Consider the following 23,579-nt stretch of genomic DNA (forward strand, 5'->3'; position numbering starts at 1 on the left):
GCCGACAGTGGCCAAGGAACATAGTGAAAGGGCATGTAGCCTATAACCAACATATTTTGCCCCAACTATTGTGGCAGATGCCGTGTCAAATGTTGGTTAAGAAATGCCCGATGTGCAGTAACAAGCTTGTAGCTCCCCTAGCCGTTATTCTGTAACAGATGCTATTCATTTATAATATAACTCAGCGACTCATTTCCAGTAGTTTCATGATTGGGAAAGCAGAAAAAAGAGCGGAGTAAAGTGCAGAGTATAGGACAACAAAACTGAACCTACCATGCCCCCACGTGGGCAACATTTAAAACCGCAGGCAGCGTAATATCACATATTGTACAGTCTTTGGTAATATGTAAGAGGTAAGACCGACCACCAAGAACGTCGGACGTGCGCAGTAGATCACCAGCTGAGCGTCGACGAACAGCGGCAATTCAACTTGTGGAATCGTCGGGAAAGGACGTCCTGTTAGTCGGTCTTCCCTTTAAAACAATATGTAATAGCGTAGTAGACAACACATTCATATTGCATTCCACACAGTTTATTTATTCTGTAACACGTCTATTCAAAAGGAAAACTATATACACAATGCCCCCCCTCCCCATCTCAAATTCTGCTGTGGTCGAGCAGCAAGAGTCAAAACCCATAACACTTTCCCCAAAACGAATGAACCAATTCTGCATGACAGACATTCCTCTAATAGCTTTAGCATTATATTTTTCTTTTTACAGCACTCACTTCAATCCCCATTACTGCAATTGTACTGCTCTGTTAGAAGGGCAAATGTTGTCCCAAACCAACCCAATGCCAGCAATCATTGGATACACTTCACCAGGTCAAGCATATTACTTAGGGATGGTGGGGAAGGGGACATCACACATGGGCAATTTAATTCTGTACATTTAAGGCAAGTAAAACCAAATAACCAAACAAAAATGAGTAAAGAGGAATTAATCGTTCACTATTTACATCCAGGAGTTGAAACTTGCCAACCAGATGTGTGTGAATGTAACAGGCCATGAGCATAGTTGTATATGTTCAGTCATTTTGAGAGTCCATGTTCACAAGGTGTGTATTAACTCCTGATTGAGACCTTAGCCAGCTGGGTTCTCTCTCACCCTCAGTCTAGGACTGGGACAAAGCTGCTTTCTGGGAGGCTCTCCTCTACCGTCTGCTCCCCTCTGAGACCATCCCATTTCCAGCTGTGGTCCAGAACAGCCCAGTCCAACAGGGTATGAGAGCCCACAGGCCTCAGTCGCCAATACACCTCAGACAGTCGTCCAGCAAAGAGGCCGCTACATGGACATAGCAATGAGGTGGTGGTGTCCATGAGGTATCCTGCAGAAACAACACTATTAAGACGATGATTTAACACTGTAACCCCAATCATAATAGATTCATAAACTAATATTACATCCCAGAACCCCTGGGTATAGCATGAGGAACAGAGGGGCTGTCCAGACATCCAGATATACCTAAATGTCCAAACTCATTAAAATGGCCACATATCCTGAAGAAGCTATTAATTACCCAACTCTCCACTGAATACCTATCACTACAATTGGTACAGCAAACCTATTAAATAGGATCTCTAGTCAAATAATTTATGTAGTTCCCCCGTGTCGCTACCTGTCCTACGTGGGACTTCAGGTAGATAGTAACCTAGAAAGTCGACAAAAAGTACATCTGTAACAAAGAATATACATTTTCCCCAGTGAGCCCCTTTCTAAAAACAGATGGTCACATCGTTAACTTGCCTTCTGTGAATCTCTGGTGGTCAGCGCAGTATCGTTCTGGTATACTGAAGAATCTGGTCTTCTGTGTCAAGGTCGTCCTCAATGTTGTCTTTTCTTGTGGAGAATGCCCAGGGAAAGGCAGTCCTTGAGGAATACTGTCCAGTAAAATAGTAAATACAAGGAGACGGGGGCATCATACGCAGTCAAAAAACCTGTCCATATCCCAACACTCAGTTCTGTGATTTGATAAATGTTCAGCTAGACCCAACAAAAGCACAAGATGAACAAGCTTCATGACTGACCCCACCCTTAGCAATGAGTCCATTGTCCAGTAGTTTTGGATTTCAAGGGATCCAATTGTAGGCCTGTGTTTAAAAAAATGTTCTTTCCATTATAGTAGTTTATTTTCTAGAACATTCAATAATTCTCTTTAGAAGTCCATTTAACATCAGGCAGCCTCCAGTCACATGGTCCCAGCCTGGCAAACCCCATGAGACACGTAGCACAGCATTTTGTAAAAGGGGGGGGGGAAATCAGCCAGGGCAAGGACGCCAGGAGGCCGGCCTGATGAACAAGTCTCTGTTGGAGGTACAAGGAGAGAGGGAAAGGAGTCTGATTTTTGACCCCTCACTGCCCATCTCAGGTTCTCTCCATCTCACTCCAACCAATGGCATCAAATGATGCCTCCCAAAAATATTATCCATTCTCCTTTTCTGCTTGATAAAATTCTTTTTTTTGCCTTTCTTTTTTCATTAAAAATATAATCCAGACCGGTTAAAGCGAAGATTGTTTCAGTTTGCTGATGACGTACCGATCATTCCTCTGCCCACATCTTCAAAAACTAAATTCATGAATAGTAGCAACCCAGACATTCAAAGATAAAAAGGAGACAAATTTTTCTTTAAAAAAAAAACACGACTGCTACATTTTCCATGCTAGTTCCTTGTGTGTGTGTTGTATCGAGGACGACAACATGGCGGTGGACAGATGTCTTCATCTTATTAGGAAGAGTTTCTCAGAGAGCAGTAAGAGAAGGCAGTGTTCAGCCGTGTCCACCTCGGTTTCATTTACAGTAGCTCATCTTCAGGGATTCTAATACTTCATCAGCACAACTCTACTCATTAGCTCCAAAAGATTTGTTTAAAGTCTGGCTTCATATCAATGCACTGTTATACATTTCAGTTTTTGGAATACATTCATTTCCACCCCCAGATATTTTTTTTGAGGTAAAAATAATTACGAGGCAAAAAAAAATATATATATAAAAATACAATAGTGTAGCAGCCTCAAAAGTGCTCCATATCAAGTCCAAATACTTTCACTTTGTTTAAAAACTGACATTCTATTCAAAAAGCAACAAAAAGACAGGACTCTAGCTATCAATACTAGGGTTAACATACGCAGTGGCAATCGTCTGCAAAACTGCCTGGAAGCAGGAAAGCAAGACCTCAACACTGACATGTCGTTAAAGGCAATAGATCCCCTTGGAAAATGCAAGGGACTACTCTGGTCTTACCAACTCTCATAACCACAAGGAAGAGAATGATTAAACAGAACTTTTCATGGTTCTTTAAACGAGTGTGACTTAACTGCAGTAAAATACACCTCGGAAATCTGCCTTGAATTATAAGATCTGTTTTCACAGTTGTATCAGCGAATCAGAGCCCATGGACCTTCGTGACTCACCATGAAGGAGAATGAGGGCAGCAATGCACCAATGACAAAACACAGACGACCAGTCAGGTAACTGGACACCAAAGCAAAAAACCTTCATTTAGGGGATGAGGAGCTGGTGAAAGATTGGTTGAAAAGAGCCCTCTCCACTCACAGATTCCATGTACAAAAGAACACACACATTCATTGGCTACCAATCACTCATATACATCTGACATGGGCACACATTGCATACATTCTTCAAAGTAAAAAAGTTTCATGGAACAAAGTAAAAACATGGCCTTTTATGCATCTCTGTAAGCAATAAAAATTGTGCAGGCTTTAAGTCTACCACACAAACCCACCAGCATTCAAAGAAACATAATTTCTTCCACTACTTATCTACAACAATTTTTTTTTGTTTTTCTAAGTGCAAACCTTCAAGTTTTTTTCTTAATAAAATGCAATTTCTTATAGCTTTACATTTTATATAAAAACTTTTTTTTTTTATAAAGAAAACAAAGAACATACTTTCCAAAAGAAATCCTCATCACCCCACATTATTGGAGATGTAACCTCCAGTTCCTTAGGTATTTTTGCACACACATCCACATGTGTGTAATCGTATTGTAGACACAATATGCACATTTTGCATCCTAAAAACAAGAAAACAAACTGGCAAAACTTAATTTCAAATATTGAAACCCCGTGATAAAGTGCATTAGTTTAGTTTAAGGTGCTTAACTGTAAGAAGTGCAGGAGGGTACTCCTCTGCACACCCCCCCCCCCACACACAGAGATGAGCGAAAACACTACTTTACCAGGTCCTCATCTATGAGGGGGCAAAGTAGCTCAGCAGTGCACATTCGTCATTGTCTGTGTGGGTGTAGGTGAGTGTTTGTGTGTGTGTCAGTGTGTGTTTTAATCCAGGTGTAAGGCCTCAGGTGGATTCAGGTAGATGCTGTGGATCAATAATCCTCCACTGTTTCCATCTCGCCCAGGTTCATCCTCTCCCCAGCGCCCAGGAATGAATATCCTGCAGGACGAAACACCACAGTTCATCTCTATATCCACAACTAATATGGAATCTACTACCTTTCAGTTGGAAAGTTACCCTCTCCCAGGTTACCGGTATACACAAACAAATACACAATACTTGAACTCCATGTACAGTTTTGTTTTTACTGTGCTGAGAGACATTTAATAAATGTACTGCGTGTATTATTATTGACCGAGTGTCTGAATACCTAAGATGCTAGGGTCAGAGTGAAGCATCATGGTCTGTTTCTTCTTCATCTTTGCAGCCTGGCTGTCATACATTCCTCCCTTTCCCATCTGGGCTGCCTGGAACATGGACTACATAGGGAGAGGGCATCATAATAAGGGTTTTGCTCAACCAAATAAGTGGTGTATAGCATGAGAAGAGTATAGATGTGATTACATCAAGAAAACAAACGCATGTTGATGACCAAATGGTCATGACCTGAGGACAGAGCCTACCTGGATAGGAAAGTTGTTCATGGACAGCCCTGAAACTTCTTTTGATAGCTGGTGAGGGAGAGGGATGGTGGTTAATGATAAGGTCTTCTACGCATACACAACCACACAGAAAATATAAATGCAACAATTTACAGTTCATATAAGGAAATCAGTCAATTGAAATTAATTAGGCCGTAATCTATGGATTTCACATGATTGGGAATAAACATATGCATCTGTTGGTCAGATAAAAATATATATATATATTTTTTAAGGTGTCTGGTGTGACCACCATTTGCCTCATGCAGCACAACATCTCCTTCGCATAGTTGATCAGGCTGTTGATTGTGGCCTGTGGACCGTTGTCCCACTCCTCATCAATGACTGCAAAGTTGCTGGATATTGTCAGGAACTGGAACACGCCGATGTACACGTCGATCCAGAGCATCCCAAACATGCTCAACGGGTGACACGTCTGGTGAGTATATGCAGGCCATGGAAGAATTGGGACATTCAGCTTCCAGGAATTGTGTTCAGATCCTTGCGACATTGGGCCGTGCATTATGATGCTGAAACATGAGGTGATGGCGGCGGATGAATGGCACGACAATGGGCCTCAGGATCTCGTCACGGTATCTCTGCATTCAAATTTCCATTTATAAAATGCAATCGCTTTCGTTGTCCATAGCTTATGCCAGCCCATGCCAGCCCATAACATAACCCCACCATGGGGCACTTCGTTTACAATGTTGACATCAGCAAACCGCTCGCCCACACGACGCCATCTGCCCGGTACAGTTGAAACCGGGATTCATCCGTGAAGAGCACACTTCTCCAGCATGCCAGTGGTCATCGTAGGTGAGCATTTGTCCTCTGAAACCAGTTACAACACCGAACTGCAGTCAGGTCAAGACACTGGTGAGAACGACGAGCATGCAGATGAACTTCCTTGAGACGGTTTCTGACTGTTTGTGCAGAAATTCTGTGCATGCGCAAACTCAGTTTCATCAGCTGTCTGTGGCTGGTCTCAGATGATCCTGCAGGTGATGAATCCGGATGTGGAGGTCTTGGGCTGGCATGGTGACACATGGTCTGTGGTTGTGAGGCCGGTTGGACATACTGCCAAAGGTGGCTTATGGTAGATAAATGAACATTAAATCCTCTGGCCAAAGCTCTGGTGGACATTCCTGCAGTCAGCATGCCAATTGCACGCTCCCTCAAAACTTGAGACATCTGTGGCATTGTGTTGTGACACAAAACTGCACATTTTAGAGTGGCCTTTTGTCACCTGCACAAGGTGCACCTGTGTAATGATTGCTGTTTAATCAGCTTCTTGATATGCCACACCAGTCAGGTAGGTAGATTATCTTGGCAAAGGCTAAATGCTTACTAACAGGGATGTAAACACATTTGTTCACAACATTTGAGAGAAACAAGCCTTTTGTGTATATGGAACATTTTTGGGATCTTTTATTTCAGCACATGAAACCAACATTTGACATGTTACCTTTATATTTTTGTTCAGAATACATACAACACACACCTGTTGTTGCTGCTGTTGTCTCTGGTGGTTGGCTTTCTGTTTGGCTCGGCGCTCCAGGAACTGCTTGGCGAACTCTTTGGCTTCCACGGTGTCGCCCAAGTAGGAGCGGATAAAGTCATGGACCTCGTAGGGAGACTCCACCTCCTTCAGGTAGGCCACGATGGTTGCCACTGCTCAGAGGACGACAACAGACATTTATACTTAACCCCAGGGGGAAAGAGAATGGCCAAGTGCTGGAGTCAGGCCACTAAGGAGATGTTTGTGTAGGTGTGAAGGTCAGTGGTGACATTAAACAGATCCAGTGATGTAGGAAAGGAGTGCGTTCGTTACCGTCCAGTGAGGAGGAGGAGTTGTTAGCGGAGGTGTTGAGTGCGTGTAGCATCTGTTCACACCAGGTGGTGAAGCCATCCTGGGGCTTCATGCCCTGCAGCAGTTTCAGCAGCTTGTCCTCCTCCTCTGTACGCTTCTTCCTCAGCATGTACTGCTCACTGCAGGGGGACACGGAAACGACCATTACACACATACAGAAACGTAGGCCTTCGAACAGTTTACATGCATACAAAATGTTAACACGCGGCTTTAAACAGAGGTTTACATGCACACAGCGTGAGCGCGCACACAGAGCGGAGTACCTGAGAGATGGGCTGCTGCGGCTGTTCTTCATGCCCATATTGCGGAGGCTGTTTTGGTTCTTCACAGCCTCCTCCCAGACACCCATCCCTCCAGAGCTGCCTTTGGGCTCCATGCCCCCACCAGACCACATGCCCACAGACCCCTCACCCCACTGGCCCATAGACAAGCCTCCATGCTGGGGGAGAGAGAACAGAGGAACATCGGTCACTAGTGTTCGCACTGCAGAGAACACCACAAGAATAATGACTGAATGATCACAGTGAATTATTGTTACGTTTGTGTCAATTAATCCCAAAAGGGATGGGTTTGCCAACGGGCGATTTGACACAGGAATTTTTATTTTATTTATTCATATGGGCATTGTAATAAATATCCTCAGATTACACATTTATTCTCAGGAAACTACTACTTGTGTCAATTAATCCCTGCTTTGAAATGGAATATACTTGACAGGACAGCCCATGTAAAGGTTTTGGGGTTGTGTGTCTCTCCTCACCCTTTCTCTCTGATGCTGGGCCCTCTGGTGCTGGGCCTGCTGTTTGAGCAGCCTCTCGGTCTCCAGCTCCAGCAGGCCGAGGCTCTTGCCTTGTTTGGAGAGGGCTGAGGCCTGGGAGCCACTCCACCCTGACCCAGAGACACACCCTGGGGCCCCGGGCTGGGCCTGCTGCAGCAGCTTCATGATCAGCTCCTGCTGCTGCCGACACTGCTGCTTACGCCTGTACAGCTCCTCCTCATCACGCCTCTTCTGTTCCTCCTGCTGCCTCCTCTTCTCGACCTGCCGCTTCCGCTCCTCCTCCTCTCGCTTGGCCCTGAGTTCAGCCTCACGCCGGTCCTGGAGCTGCGGTACAGCAGATGAACACACAGAGAGAGAGAGTCAGACAGAGAGAGACAGGGAGACCGAGAAAAAACAAAACGAAGACAGTACCTTCTGTAGCTGCTCCAGAGATGGCCCCTGAGTGGAATGACTCATGGTTAAGTCCCATAGGTTGGCATCACCACCTAGAAAGGGCCACAAACACATTACTGCCATACAATGACAATATGTACAAGGACATCTGCGTGAATAAATATATGTATAGCTGAGGTGCATCAGTGTGGGCGGATATGACATATTGAGTGCGTTTGGAGCAGAATAGTCTCTTCAAAACTGGTTGAAAACCTGCAAATTACTACAAGTAGGATAAACTACACTTGCTGAGAATCACTTGCCTCCAACAAAATTAATTATAATTTAACATTTTACCAAGGCCACTTTAATTAAGTTAAAAATCGTCACGAGTTTAGACTTTTGTTGTTGTCCTGTGCATTTGTAAATCAAATATTCTTGAACACAAAAAAAGTTTAATTCAAACTTATTCTAGAGGAAAAAGCAAATCACGCTGGGTGCCAATATACACTGCTCAAAAAAATAAAGGGAACACTTATACAACACAATGTAACTCCAAGTCAATCACACTTCTGTGAAATCAAACTGTCCACTTAGGAAGCAACACTGATTGACAATAAATTTCACATGCTGTTGTGCAAATGGAATAGACAACAGGTGGAAATTATAGGCAATTAGCAAGACACCCCCAATAAAGGAGTGGTTCTGCAGGTGGTGACCACAGACCACTTCTTAGTTCCTATGCTTCCTGGCTGATGTTTTGGTCACTTTTGAATGCTGGCGGTGCTTTCACTCTAGTGGTAGCATGAGACGGAGTCTACAACCCACACAAGTGGCTCAGGTAGTGCAGCTCATCCAGGATGGCACATCAATGCGAGCTGTGGCAAGAAGGTTTGCTGTGTCTGTCAGCGTAGTGTCCAGAGCATGGAGGCGCTACCAGGAGACAGGCCAGTACATCAGGAGACGTGGAGGAGGCCGTAGGAGGGCAACAACCCAGCAGCAGGACCGCTACCTCCGCCTTTGTGCAAGGAGGAGCACTGCCAGAGCCCTGCAAAATGACCTCCAGCAGGCCACAAATGTGCATGTGTTTGCTCAAACGGTCAGAAACAGACTCCATGAGGGTGGTATGAGAGCCCGACATCCACAGGTGGGGGTTGTGCTTACAGCCCAACACCGTGCAGGACGTTTGGCATTTGCCAGAGAACACCAAGATTGGCAAATTTGCCAATGGCGCCCTGTGCTCTTCACAGATGAAAGCAGGTTCACACTGAGCACATGTGACAGACGTGACAGTCTGGCGACGCCGTGGAGAACGTTCTGCTGCCTGCAACATCCTCCAGCATGACCGGTTTGGCGGTGGGTCAGTCATGGTGTGGGGTGGCATTTCTTTGGGGGGCCGCACAGCCCTCCATGTGCTCACCAGAGGTAGCCTGACTGCCATTAGGTACCGAGATGAGATCCTCAGACCCCTTGTGAGACCATATGCTGGTGCGGTTGGCCCTGGGTTGCTCCTAATGCAAGACAATGCTAGACCTCATGTGGCTGGAGTGTGTCAGCAGTTCCTGCAAGAGGAAGGCATTGATGCTATGGACTAGCCCGCCCGTTCCCCAGACCTGAATCCAATTGAGCACATCTGGGACATCATGTCTCGCTCCATCCACCAACGCCACGTTGCACCACAGACTGTCCAGGAGTTGGCGGATGCTTTAGTCCAGGTCTGGGAGGAGATCCCTCAGGAGACCATCCGCCACCTCATCAGGAGCATGCCCAGGCGTTGTAGGGAGGTCATACAGGCACGTGGAGGCCACACACACTACTGAGCCTCATTTTGACTTGTTTTAAGGACATTACATCAAAGTTGGATCAGCCTGTAGTGTGGTTTTCCACTTTAATTTTGAGTGTGACTCCAAATCCAGACCTCCATGGGTTGATTTGATTTCCATTGGTCATTTTTGTGTGATTTTGTTGTCAGCACATTCAACTATGTAAAGAAAAAAGTATTTAATAAGAATATTTCATTCATTCAGATCTAGGATGTGTAATTTTAGTGTTCCCTTTATTTTTTTGAGCAGTGTATATTTGACCGCATCTGCATAAAGTGTGCTTTATAAAGGTTTATGTGAAGCAGGGAGGAAGCATCGTGTTCCTCTTCAGTACCTGACTGCTGGGAGGCCGAGGTATGCATGTCCCACATGGACCCATTATCAGGTACTGACATGGACCTGTTCATCGAGGGCATCATGCTAGAATCTCCACTCCTGCAAATACACATATTAGTACACTCACATATATTGTGTGTGTGTGTGTGTGTGCGTGTGTGTGTGTGTGTCTACCTGTTCATGTGCTGGAACCTCATCTGTAGTTGCTGGTATAGAGCTGCAGTGGCTGCCTGCTCCAAATGTTTCTTCAGCAGCTCCTGGTCCATATTGCCCTAGAGAATAACATGACCTACAGGGTTACCATACTGACCGTACCACAACTCCAGACAACACCCAAGCACACCACTATGCTACTGATTATCTGCTCTGATAGACATGTTAGAGCTACAGGAGCGCTTCAGTAGATTTTGCCTAGGCCAATGAGGTACCCTGCTATAAATTCCTCACAGAAAATAAGTTTACCACAGTAAAGTATCTGCCTTTGCGGTACTTAACCAACTAACCAGTGAACAGAAACAAGAAACACCCAGACAGACGTGTGCTCGTTGACTCACAGAGGACCCCCGAGATGGTGGGGGCTGTCTCACCAGGAGGGGCGGGGGGGAGGGGCCGGGGGAGAAGGGCACGCGGCCCCACATTTTGATGACGTCACCCAGGGGTTGGAAGCCCTCATCACAACCCCTCTTTACCAGCAGGGTCATGGTGAAGTAGCCGGCCTGGAACCACTCACACATCTCCACCGTGGAGAAGGGACCTGGACCGGGAAGACATGGTTATGCCAAAACAAGATGACAATGTGATAAAGTATCTGTAAGATATTATAAGCAACAAGTAGTGATATGTATATAAATGTAGAAATACATTTTTTTAAATCCCTGAACGTATGCGTGTGCACATATACACTGCTCAAAAAAATAAAGGGAACACTTAAACAACACAATGTAACTCCAAGTCAATCACACTTCTATGAAATCAAACTGTCCACTTAGGAAGCAACACTGATTGACAATACATTTCACATGCTGTTGTGCAAATGGAATAGACAAAAGGTGGAAATTATAGGCAATTAGCAAGACACCCCCAAAAAAGGAGTGATTCTGCAGGTGGTGACCACAGACCACTTCTCAGTTCCTATGCTTCCTGGCTGATGTTTTGGTCACTTTTGAATGCTGGCGGTGCTCTCACTCTAGTGGTAGCATGAGACGGAGTCTACAACCCACACAAGTGGCTCAGGTAGTGCAGTTCATCCAGGATGGCACATCAATGCGAGCTGTGGCAAAAAGGTTTGCTGTGTCTGTCAGCGTAGTGTCCAGAGCATGGAGGCGCTACCAGGAGACAGGCCAGTACATCAGGAGACGTGGAGGAGGCCGTAGGAGGGCAACAACCCAGCAGCAGGACCGCTACCTCCGCCTTTGTGCAAGGAGGTACACTGCCAGAGCCCTGCAAAATGACCTCCAGCAGAACACAAATGTGCATATGTCAGCATATGGTCTCACAAGGGGTCTGAGGATCTCATCTCGGTACCTAATGGCAGTCAGGCTACCTCTGGCGAGCACATGGAGGGCTGTGCGGCCCCACAAAGAAATGCCACCCCACACCATGACTGACCCACCGCCAAACCGGTCATGCTGGAGGATGTTGCAGGCAGCAGAACATTCTCCACGGCGTCTCCAGAATCTGTCACGTCTGTCACGTGCTCATGTGCTCAGTGTGAACCTGCTTTCATCTGTGAAGAGCACAGGGCGCCAGTGGCGAATTTGCCAATCTTGGTGTTCTCTGGCAAATGCCAAACGTCCTGCACGGTGCTGGGCTGTAAGCACAACCCCCACCTGTGGACGTCGGGCCCTCATGGAGTCTGTTTCTGACCGTTTGAGCAGACACATGCACATTTGTGGCCTGCTGGAGGTCATTTTGCAGGGCTCTGGCAGTGCACCTCCTTGCACAAAGGCGGAGGTAGCGGTCCTGCTGCTGGGTTGTTGCCCTCCTACGGCCTCCTCCACGTCTCCTGATGTACTGGCCTGTCTCCTGGTAGCGCCTCCATGCTCTGGACACTACGCTGACAGACACAGCAAACCTTTTTGCCACAGCTCGCATTGATGTGCCATCCTGGATGAACTGCACTACCTGAGCCACTTGTGTGGGTTGTAGACTCCGTCTCATACTACCACTAGAGTGAGAGCACCGCCAGCATTCAAAAGTGACCAAAACATCAGCCAGGAAGCATAGGAACTGAGAAGTTGTCTGTGGTCACCACCTGCAGAATCACTCCTTTTTTGGGGGTGTCTTGCTAATTGCCTATAATTTCCACCTTTTGTCTATTCCATTTGCACAACAGCATGTGAAATTTATTGTCAATCAGTGTTGCTTCCTAAGTGGACAGTTTGATTTCACAGAAGTGTGATTGACTTGGAGTTACATTGTGTTGTTTGTGTTCCCTTTATTTTTTTGAGCAGTGTATATCTAAAAATGCATGTGTCTACCTTGGATCTCTCCCTGGGGGTCCTTGTAGAACCACTTCATGGCTGCCTCGTGGGAGAGGGGCAGGGCAGAGTCCCTATGGGTCGAGTGAGAGTGTGTGTGTCCAGCGGCGTGCGTGTGTGAGTGTGGGGCTGGGTGTGTGTGAGAGTGAGAGGTGATGGTGTGGCTCTCCTGTAGTGCTTGAGTGAAACACTCCTCCTCAAGGGACGTGTCCTGCAGTGAGGCCACCATCTTTTCAGCCTCCTACAAGGGAGAAAACAAATATGAACATTTACGTCACACATGCATGCCCCAGTATACAAGCGTAATCGTAAGCCTGACAATAGATCTGGTATTGACCGTCCAATCAAATTTACAGGGTAATGCAACCCGCCTCGTACCTGTTGCAGGTGCTTCATGCCTTCATCCTCCTCCGCTTCTCCCCCTGTTGAGGGGAGGAGAGATCCGGAGGGAGGAGGCATCAGGCTGGAGGTGGTGGAGGGGGGGTCTGGGCTGAGCTGCACACCACTCCCTGGAAGTGGGCAGCCTGTGAGACCAGAGAGAACAGGGGTAGAGAGGATGAAACATGTACTACTGTAATAGGGCCACTACTGATCATACAGGTGAAACATCTTCTGGAGCAGATACCAACTGATGCACACAAAACACAGTGAAGATGCTTCACAACATCAGTAATTCAATATTTACCTTCAGCGGGCACATAGTTCGTTTTGGCGGGATGGGAGATGGGTGCCTGTGTGGCGCAGGGGGCAGGAAGAGAGTCTGAAGGTGGAGAGCCAGAGATGGCAGGAGGAGAAGGAGTCTTGTACTTATCTTCTCCCTCACCTGCTGCTTCACATTCATCTAGATGAAAGGAGTAGAGGGAGAAGGTCTTCTATAAATGCATATAAAGTCTTCTGTTAATCGTTTCACTAAAGCCAGGGAAAGCATCCAGTCTAACCTCTGTCAGCGTAGTTGTCCTTGCCTCCCTGATCATTCTCCTCCTCTTCCTCCAGAGCTTCAAACTCCAGATCCTCTTCAGTGATGGTGTCCTTACAGTCTTTCTGCTTGGACAAGCACAAGGCTCAGAATAGACGTACAAATAACATGCAAATACACACACTGACAAACACAGACGGATATGACAGCAGGCCAACAGACACACGCACCTTGATGCACATGAAGGCCCCAGAGGAGTCAAAGGTTCCCATCTCTCCATCCTCCTCTTCGGTGCACCACTCAGGAAGGCCGTCCCTGTCGGATTCCCTGCGGGGGCCCTCGCCGTCACGGAAGTCAAACTCAAACTTCCTCCGGCCGCCACGATCACGCCAGCCTGCAGAACGAGGACCTCCATCTGTGTTGTTGAGGGAGTCTCCATCAGACATGGGGAAACATGCACAAATGCATTCTGGGTAGAGGGTGTATGAGTGGTTATATGCGTGTATGTACCATCACGACGGGATCCTGCAACTCTCCAGGCTGGCTGCTCTCCTCCTGCTGCTGCCTCTTCCTCCTCCTCTCGGAGGGTACGCCAGTTGTCGCTGTCGGCACGCCAGGAGTCCTTCCTGCCCAGAGGCCCCGCCTCTTCGAACCCTGGACGCACTACTTCAGCACACCTGATTGGCTTCTCAAACCTTGGCCTCTCAGCTCTGACAGACGGAAAGACCAGTTAACGGGATAGTTTAAGACCTTCAGTCTAGAATATGGAAAACTAAACATACACAATAACCATCAATATGATTGAATGATAACCATCTGGGGATGACGGCAGTGTAGTTTAGGACAATGAAAGCAACATGACAGTGAGCCTACCGGTCATCCCAGCTTTGGCTGCGGAGCATTTCTCGGCCACGACCGAAGCCCACCTCTCCTTCATCAGGACCTCCAGGAGCTCTTTGGTAGAATGCACCTTCACCTCTCCCTCTCCCTACCCAAACACATAAATCCATTCTAGGGCACATTCAGCAGGAGAATACATAGCCAGCAGATCTGACCTGCTTGCTTACAGCTCCACTAGGGTCGGACGGGGTTCCTGTGTAGATAAAGAAACCGCAGAGCCGGCGTGAGATATGGCGCAGAAAACGTATCTCAATCCAAGAATGAGAAATGCCCTGTACTCCAAGTTGTCCCATTATCTCAACTGTTACACTGAGATTGAACGACTGCTAGTTAAATAAACTGCCCTTTTCATACTCATGCTAGTTAGCAGTAGCCACAGCAGCCATTATGGAATGCCATGTCACATTGAACAACAAAGGAGATGATTGGCTGACACTGCCATTTCCAAAATGACTGCTGTGGCTCCTGCTACCAAGCATTAGAACGAAAAGGGCAATTTTCCAAATAAACAAGCAGTCGTTCAATCTCGGTGTAAGAGATATGTACCCTTTTTTTCAATTTTCGCCTAAAATTACATACTCAAATCTAACTGCCTGTAGCAAGGACATGCATGTTCTTGATACCATTTGAAAGGAAACACTGAAGTTTGTGGCAATGTGAAATTAATGTAGGAGAATATAACAGATCTGGTCAAATATAATACAAAACAAAAAACATGTGTTTTAAAAAAAAATTGACATGCAAGAGGTGTAATTTAGATTTTGGCCAGCAGACAGCAGCAGTGTGTGCAACGTTTCAGACTGATCCAGACTACATTACTACACAATATTGTGTACCAAGTCTGCCAGGAGTTTTCCCAAATGTGCCGAATTGGCCAATTGATACATTTTCAAGTATAGAAGTATAGAGAACATACAAAAACGCTATGGTAATAAAACATTTAAGTTTACACACTCCCAGGAATGTCATACATGGATCATTAGCTTATACACTAGATGGCCGGGCGGGGTGGATGTGGAGCCAGAGACAGCAGTGGGGTCAAACTGTAGACCCCAGTTCTTACATTTGAACATAAAAATGTATTTTATCAAACAAAACTATGATACAATTTATCTCCGGGACCCTCTGGATGACAAATCAGAGCAAGATTATTGAAGTACATCATTTACCTTCAGAGGTGAATGCATCAAACAAGTCGCCTTGATAAAAAGTTGTTGTGCACTCTCCTCAAACAATAGCATAGTATTTTTTCACTGTAATAGCTACTGTTAAGTGGACACTGCAGCTGGATTAACAAGAATTTAAGCTTTCTGCCCACATAAAAGACATGTCTAAGTCCCAGAAAGTTGTCTGTTGCATACAACATTCTAGTCACATTAGCACACGTTAGTAACAACCGTCCCAGTTTAGGGGCACCAATCCCGTAGAGGTTTTAATGGGACAATTCAGAGTACAATGCATTTCTCATCCCTGGATCGAGGTGCGTTTTCCGAGCCATATCTCGCACCGGCGCCGCAGTGTTTAATTCTACACAAGAAGCCTGTCCGACCCTAGTGCAGCTGTATGTAAGCGGGTCTGATCTGCTGGTTAGTGAATACATTTCTATATGTAGAGTTGCACCGTCCTGATCACTCCAGGTGGTGACTGACCTCTACCTCCTCTGATGCATCCTCCACGGCCCCTAGCCACGCCTACAGGGGCAGCCCCGCCTCCCTTTCCCATCAGCCTCAGCACAGCCACACTGTTCACAGACATGGAGAAGTTTCTCTGCAGAACAAAAGGCGGGAGGGTCGATGACGTTAACGTTGAATGACGTTTTGTCAACCTACAGTGAAGCAGGATCTGATCAGCACATTGTGGGTAAAAGTAGCATCTAAGAGCTGAGATGAGAGAGTTGAATGCTTCAGTGCATCAAAGCGGTGAACCTCTGACTCACTAACAGCTCCTATATCTCCTGCAGTCTCACCTGCTCCTCCTCAGTTAGAGGCTCCAGGGCCAAAGGCTGCACAGGCTCATCCTGCATGATAGCAGCAAACTCCTTATCCTGCATGTCCTCTGGGGGCTGACAACACAGTTTGCTTTACTTCATACTAGGGCTGGGACGATACCAGTATCGTGATCCTCGTTAGTATCGTGGCAAGGAAACAAAACACGAAGCGGACTAAACTTCAAGAAAACAGCCCTGTTGTGGGAAACAGACGTGGTCATCCAGAGGCATACTTTCCAAGTTTAAGCACACAATATTTTGCATAGAGCAGGTTTTTAAAAGACCAAAGAGTTGTCTGCTTCGTGTTGTCCTTTTTGCCATGGAAAAAAATATTGGAATACTGGCATCGTCGCAGCACTACTTCATGTCCATTAGTCATAGCCAGCCAGCAATCTTTAATATAAACACCTGTATTGGAATCTTCATTAAGAAAGAGTGAATCACACATTACTGTACATAAGCTCACCTTGTTATCTTTGATATAAAGTGCTAGCATCTCCTCGCGGCCATAGCGGTAATCAGCCAACTTGGACTTTGGCATGGCTGGAGAAGGAGGGGGGGACGTCACACACCCCCCTCTGGATAGTGCACGGAGCCTGGGGACAAGAAATCTCCATAAGTACAATCCATGCATCAATAACACTTCAAATGCAATCATTATTACTGACATAATAGTACTGGGCCATGTGTATGAGCATATCCATTTATTTATCTTCACCTCAAGTTTAGGTTGGATATGCATCGCCCATTATCTTCCCCTAGACAACTAAGGGCAACAAGCAGGAGCAAAATGAAAATACAGTACACAATACACCACGGGTGAGGATTAGCTTTTAGTACAATCTGGATATGTTGAGTTGTTGGCAACATAGCAAGAATTTATGTTTGTGGTGTTCTATTGAATGATTGGAGGGATGAGAAGTCCAAGTTGCAAAAACATCCCGAGTGAGGCATTTCTCAAGGAGAACTGGAGGCATCCTATTATTTAAGTTCGCTATATACAAGTTGAAAACAAAATGATTTCTCTTTTCTGTATATTCTAAAATTTTAAATGACAGGTCATGCACTCATTCTGAAAACAAGACAATGGGGAAGGAGAAAATGTGGAAGGAAAGAATGCAGTGTGTTCGCTGGTGTTGAGAAGGAGTAAATGAGGAAGAAAGGAGGGAGGAGAGAAGTGAAAGAAGGAGTAACGGAGAGGACAGACGTGAAGGACGGGGACTAACGGGGGAGAGACGACGCGAAGGACGGGGACTAACGGGGGAGAGACGGGGAGTAACGGGGGAGAGACGTGAAGGACGGGGACTAACGGGGGAGACGTGAAGGACGGGGAGTAACGGGGGAGACGTGAAGGACGGGGAGTAACGGGGGAGACATGAAGGACGGGGAGTAACGGGGGAGAGACGACGTGAAGGACGGGGAGTAACGGGGGAGAGACGACGTGAAGGACGGGGAGTAACGGGGGAGAGACGACGTGAAGGACGGGGAGTAACGGGGGAGAGACGACGTGAAGGACGACGCGAAGACGGGGAAACGGGGGAGAGACGACGCGAAGGACGGGGAGTAACGGGGGAGAGACGACGCGAAGGACGGGGAGTAACGGGGGAGAGACGACGCGAAGGACGGGGAGTAACGGGGGAGAGACGACGCGAAGGACGGGGAGTAACGGGGGAGAGACGACGCGAAGGACGGGGAGTAACGGGGGAGAGACGACGCGAAGGACGGGGAGTAACGGGGGAGAGACGACGCGAAGGACGGGGAGTAACGGGGGAGAGACGACGCGAAGGACGGGGAGTAACGGGGGAGAGACGACGCGAAGGACGGGGAGTAACGGGGGAGAGACGACGCGAAGGACGGGGAGTAACGGGGGAGAGACGACGCGAAGGACGGGGAGTAACGGGGGAGAGACGACGCGAAGGACGGGGAGTAACGGGGGAGAGACGACGCGAAGGACGGGGAGTAACGGGGGAGAGACGACGCGAAGGACGGGGAGTAACGGGGGAGAGACGACGCGAAGGACGGGGAGTAACGGGGGAGAGACGACGCGAAGGACGGGGAGTAACGGGGGAGAGACGACGCGAAGGACGGGGAGTAACGGGGGAGAGACGACGCGAAGGACGGGGAGTAACGGGGGAGAGACGACGCGAAGGACGGGGAGTAACGGGGGAGAGACGACGCGAAGGACGGGGAGTAACGGGGGAGAGACGACGCGAAGGACGGGGAGTAACGGGGGAGAGACGACGCGAAGGACGGGGAGTAACGGGGGAGAGACGACGCGAAGGACGGGGAGTAACGGGGGAGAGACGACGCGAAGGACGGGGAGTAACAGGGGGAGAGACGACGCGAAGGACGGGGAGTAACAGGGGGAGAGACGACGTGAAGGACGTGGAGTAACAGGGGGAGAGACGACGTGAAGAACGAGGAGTATGGGGGGAGACGTGAAGGACGGGGAGTAACGGGGGGAGAGACGACGTGAAGGACGTGGAGTAACGGGGGGAGAGACGACGTGAAGAACGAGGAGTATGGGGGAAGACGTGAAGGACTGGGAGTAAGGGGGAGGCGAGACGTGAAAGACAGGGATTAAGGGGGAGGCGAGACGTGAAAGACAGGGATTAAGGGGGAGGCGAGATGTGAAAGACAGGGAGTATGGGGGGGCCCTAAAATAGTGAAGATGTGCTTTAATTTACTGACATAAGACCAAGTCAATGAAAAACAAGAGTTATTTATGGGCTAGGAAGGTAAGCAGGGAGGAAAAAGGAATGACCACTTTAGAGAAGGAAGAGATATGTCACCATTCTGGGCCGAAGTTAAGTGTTTCAGCAGTCATACTCCTCTCTTCAACTGGAGCTCAAGGCTTCTGTTGGCACAACATGGGTGTCAGTCAGACCATATCATGACATGGAGCCACATCATAATCATACAATCAACTGTCCACTTCAGGAGTAATAAAATACTATATCTTGTACTACACAGTTCAAAGACTTGTCCCAAATAACATATATCCCCAACATCCACATCTATGACACAACGTTATCACAATCTGTCTGGGCAATTTTACAGAGTGAGTAGCGCTCTAACCTTGTCCAGAGGACTGGACCAGTTTCGTCCAGATTCGATGAGGGAGTTAAAGGCTACTTGGTTCTTCTGTGTGCAGTGGTTTAGAGTGGGATTGTTCAGACCACACAAATTTGATATGCTGAGCAAATAGCTGCCAGGCTCAGGGAAAGGAGTTGGGTGAGGTGACGGAGGAGGTCAAATGTGACAGCTATCAAAAATAAACAAAAACTAAATTTTCATGGACAAACAGCACCAGCAATTACATCAACATTGGAGTTGATCATAATAATGACTATGAAGCAATATTGTGAAGAACAGCGGCTGCACAGGGAGAGACAAATGTCATCTTCACAGGCATGTATTATTCCTTCCACTTCTCACTGTCCTACTCCTGCTTGATTATTTCCTCAGGGTCTATTTTCCCTCCCTTTCCTCCAAACACCTGGGGAAACAACAGAAAGCGAGCGACAGAGAGAACAAGATATTCAATTCAGTGTTCACAAAATGGCAAATTGAGTGTTCAGCAACCAAAGAATACTGACCAAATCTGCAGAAAGGTAGAGAGGATTATTATAACAGAAGGGTTTTCACTTTAGTCGCATACATTTCATTGACCGTTCGTACAATGTGACCACAAATGCACAGTACATTTCTCCTTGCTTAGATAAAGGCTAGCCAAGAATTCGCAACTACGCCGTTAGTTGTGACCTGCGCCCCATAAAAAGACATACCGTACAGCCTTCACAGGTTTCACCCATGTAGCTTGTTGTTGTTGGCACCACAGTCAGAGTGTAGCAATGTAAAGTGGGAGATAACTAATCAATGTAATGTAAATTATGGAATTAAGTCACCTAAATGAGAAAGAGTAGGCTACAACCAGTAACCAACAGGTGTTTAATCTGAATGGAGTTGATGTAGATAAGGACGGGGAGTGCAGAAAAATATCCTCAACTCGCTAACACCTGGCTATTTTAAAGTATTTTTTATTTACATGGATTTGATACATTAAAGACCGGCACTGCCAGATGGGATGATAGACAAACTTGAAAATGTCATAGGTTGTCTAACTAGCTCGAGTCAGTGGCTACTTTTCTCTCTCCCATGCACACACCACAGGCAGGTCCCTGCCAATTCCCACTGCTGGGTAGGTATAATTTGTGGAACGTTCCAACAAGAATCTGTTCCAAAATCTTTGTAAATAACAAGGATGCCAACAAACAATGCATACAAAGTAGCATGATCAATTCACCTAGCTAACTATCTGCCGAATAGGCATCAACTCATCACGTAGCTTATTCTTAAGTGAGGACAGACATTTTCGGAATAAATGTGGTGAGTGAAAAACTCAACAAAATTGCCCACTCTCTACCTGGCATCTTATTCTGCCGCTATACAACTTTGTATGCGTTGTTTGTTGGCAACCATGTTATTTACAAAGATTTTGGAAGAGACTCCTGTTGAAACGTTCCACAAATTATACACCCCCCCCCCCCCCCCAAATTGCACGGTGCAATTTGACACAGGTCACATAGAATTAAGTTATCAAAAACGACAGACTGCAGAACCGAAAGAAAACAGAACAAACATAGGTAGAATGGAAATTTTTGCAAGTATGGACTGATACCGAGTCGATGTAGTCGAGTCGATGTAGTCGAGTCGATGTAGTCGAGTCGATGTAGTCGAGTCGATGTAGTCGAGTCGATGTAGTCGAGTCACCACTCAACTCCACTGAGTATCGTGATTGCGGGCAGCAAGTCAGGGCGTTCCTGCACGTGGGGGTTCTTGAACCCCTTTATATACGTTTATTGGCACGTGCTCCCATTTTAAGCACGTGCTCTGGTAACGTTATACAGGCGGGAGCAACACCGGTAGTTCGCTAGCCAGGACACAGGTAGACTGTCCTTCGCCCCCGCCTGCTGACCACTGCTTTCCCGCAGTTCTGTTAACATTACGGCGAGGGCATTTGGGTCTGTTTATGTAGTACATAATTTCCTCACAGCTTTGATAAAGAGAGGGGTTGGTGGCTGGTATATCTGTTACATCTGCTATCTAACAGATAACACATCAATTTTAAGGTAAAACATTGCACATTATACTACAATGACAGCCTAAATGAAAAACCCTGATAATACTTTTTATTTTCCTTTTGAACCACATTAAATCACATTGACAATCAGGGGAAATCCAGAATATCAAGTGTCACTTAAACACAGGCACACACCAATGGGCTGCCAGGTGGGGGGGTTCCTGCAGATGCAGGAATGCCTACATGTGGGAACACCCCAAATCGTGGGCCGCAATCAAACACTATTGAGATGAAGGCCAACTTCATTAACCCTGACCTCGGTTTGTAAACTATTCAGAGCCAACTAAAGTAGCTAGCTAACTATGGCAACTAAACACTAACACATAGGCTAGTTAAGTTAGCTAGCTGGCTAACTTTGCAATAACAAACAAGTCACAACCAACTTGTTCTTCGGAGATAATACACAAACGTTGCCATTTAGCTCAAATAAAAGTTAGCAAAGCTAAAATGCACTCAATGCAATAGTGGTGTTATCTATTAACTTCAATTAAATTAGCCGACTAAACTCCAGTGAAGGAAGTTCCTGATGAACTCCAAAGCTGAATGGCGCAGAGACCAGGCTTTGTGGAATTCAGCTGAGACTACATCGATTCGCCCAAGGTCAGTACTTTATGAAACTTACCTTGTACCTATGTTTGCCCTCTGTAGTTACGTACCTATGTTTTCTGAAATCCATAGTTACATCAGTAAACGTTAATCAAATACAACTGTTAGGTTACTGTTGCTCCAAGATGGCAACTCTGCAAATGCCAGTTGAATATCAACTGGCAAGTCGGTGGTTGTATTTAATTTAAAGTTAATGAAAAGGCACGGAACCACAGAGGAGAAACATACGTACAAAGTAAGCATTTAATCATAGATTATTTTTTAGTATTACTCGTGCGAATCGCTGTACACGGAGCAGAATTCCACAAAGCCTGGTCTCTGCTCCACTCCGTTGTTGTGGAGTTCAGAAACTTCCTTCACCATGGAGTGATTCAGTCAGGTACAATTAGTTAACTTGGCTAACGTTAGATGGCACACCATCTTACTCTTAGTTAACTTGTCAGTTAGCTATTTACACATTCGAACAAATCACTTCAGATAGTAGGCGCATGTCAGTGAACGTTTGAGTTTAATTTGAAGTGGCGTCAGAGCATTTAGCTAATTGAACCAGCTTGCTAAAATGTACCACCGTATGTGTAGCTAGCTAGCTAACCTATTTGAATAATAGAGGTAAGTAGTTAACAAGAGGATTAACAATGGAAAGCAGTGAGCAGCCCTTCACCCACTCCGCCCACTCGTCTCGCGCAGGCTACATCTCAACTTTAGCCCGCGGCTTTGGCCTGTACTTTTCCTAGCTAACGTTAGCTTGTTTACTAACGAATGCCTAACTACCTAACGTAGCTAACATTGCTGCACAGTGTGCGGACAATGTTAACTATCTTGACACAATCCAACATGAAAAAAAGGAGAACGTTAGATTATTCCAAGCAGTAAACATTGCAATATATTCCATTGCAGAAGAAAACGTTTACGTACATAATTGTTCCAAATTCGACACTCACCTTTCGTTGAAAGCTGGTCGCACTAGCTAGCCAGCCAAGTAGCCAGCTAGCCAGCTACAACCTAGCTAGCTGGTAGCTGCAAATTTTCCGAAATTGAAATGTAACTAGTTAAATCCAGTTAACATATACATGTATTTCGCAACGATCTGTATATGTTAAGGGTACTTCCTTTCAACTACTTGTTGAACGTTTGATTAATTAGCTATACTTTCCTCTGACCAACATTCGCTGCGAATATTCTCACAACTCGCTTTCTCTTCTTGTTTGTGTTTTAGAAAAATGGCCGCCCTCCTTGCTTCATTTGACAGCTGTGTTTTTTCTTCTGTCAAGAATTCGCGCGATGGACAAACTAGTTATTGGTGTATAACCGCCACCTCTCGGGCTGGAGTGGGATAAACATGCCTTTCTCTCAATTCAGTTCAAACGGCTTTATTGGCATGGGAAACATATGTTTACAGTGCCAAAGCAAGTGAAATAAATTATAAACAAAAGTGAAATAAAAAATAAATATTACACTCACAAAAGT

The 23,579-nt window shown here is 46.3% G+C and overlaps 1 protein-coding gene across 3 annotated transcripts; it reads right to left on the bottom strand.

Annotated features, from left to right (window-relative positions):
- Positions 1–516: 516 nt before the first annotated feature.
- On the bottom strand, positions 517–23,340 carry LOC139537150 (GRB10-interacting GYF protein 1-like). 3 transcript variants are annotated; one of them, XM_071338113.1, is made up of 26 exons: positions 23,054–23,340; positions 19,442–19,862; positions 19,156–19,220; positions 17,082–17,129; positions 16,830–16,959; positions 16,343–16,438; positions 16,026–16,143; positions 14,350–14,464; positions 13,987–14,186; positions 13,707–13,891; positions 13,499–13,601; positions 13,246–13,401; positions 12,939–13,084; positions 12,561–12,801; positions 10,668–10,834; positions 10,255–10,352; positions 10,079–10,179; positions 7,961–8,034; positions 7,532–7,873; positions 7,035–7,210; positions 6,733–6,890; positions 6,403–6,572; positions 4,881–4,928; positions 4,628–4,736; positions 1,749–4,416; positions 517–1,329 (listed from the first exon to the last, which is right to left on the bottom strand). In XM_071338113.1, exons 3-25 carry the CDS (start codon positions 19,188–19,190, stop codon positions 4,349–4,351), a joined length of 3,084 nt encoding a protein of 1,027 aa, XP_071194214.1. In that variant the 5' UTR covers positions 19,191–19,220; positions 19,442–19,862; positions 23,054–23,340; the 3' UTR covers positions 517–1,329; positions 1,749–4,348. The 3 variants fall into 3 exon arrangements, with proteins under 3 accessions (XP_071194214.1, XP_071194213.1, XP_071194215.1); XM_071338112.1 differs by having other exon boundaries at positions 10,635–10,834; XM_071338114.1 differs by lacking the exon at positions 17,082–17,129 and having other exon boundaries at positions 10,635–10,834.
- Between the last annotated feature and the right edge of the window lie 239 nt (positions 23,341–23,579).

Source organism: Salvelinus alpinus, chromosome 13 (genome assembly GCF_045679555.1).
Source record: "Salvelinus alpinus chromosome 13, SLU_Salpinus.1, whole genome shotgun sequence".
Lineage (NCBI taxonomy): Eukaryota > Metazoa > Chordata > Actinopteri > Salmoniformes > Salmonidae > Salvelinus > Salvelinus alpinus.

Excerpts from the sequence above, each read along its gene's own strand:
- LOC139537150 (XM_071338112.1), bottom strand. The coding sequence starts at position 19,190 with ATGACTGCTGAAACACTTAACTTCGGCCCAGAATG. Across the intron at positions 13,402-13,498 it reads GGACAACTACGCTGACAGAG|ATGAATGTGAAGCAGCAGGT; the intron begins GTTAGACTGGAT and ends CCTTTCATCTAG. Across the intron at positions 10,835-12,560 it reads CCCCCAGGGAGAGATCCAAG|GTCCCTTCTCCACGGTGGAG; the intron begins GTAGACACATGC and ends TTCCCGGTCCAG.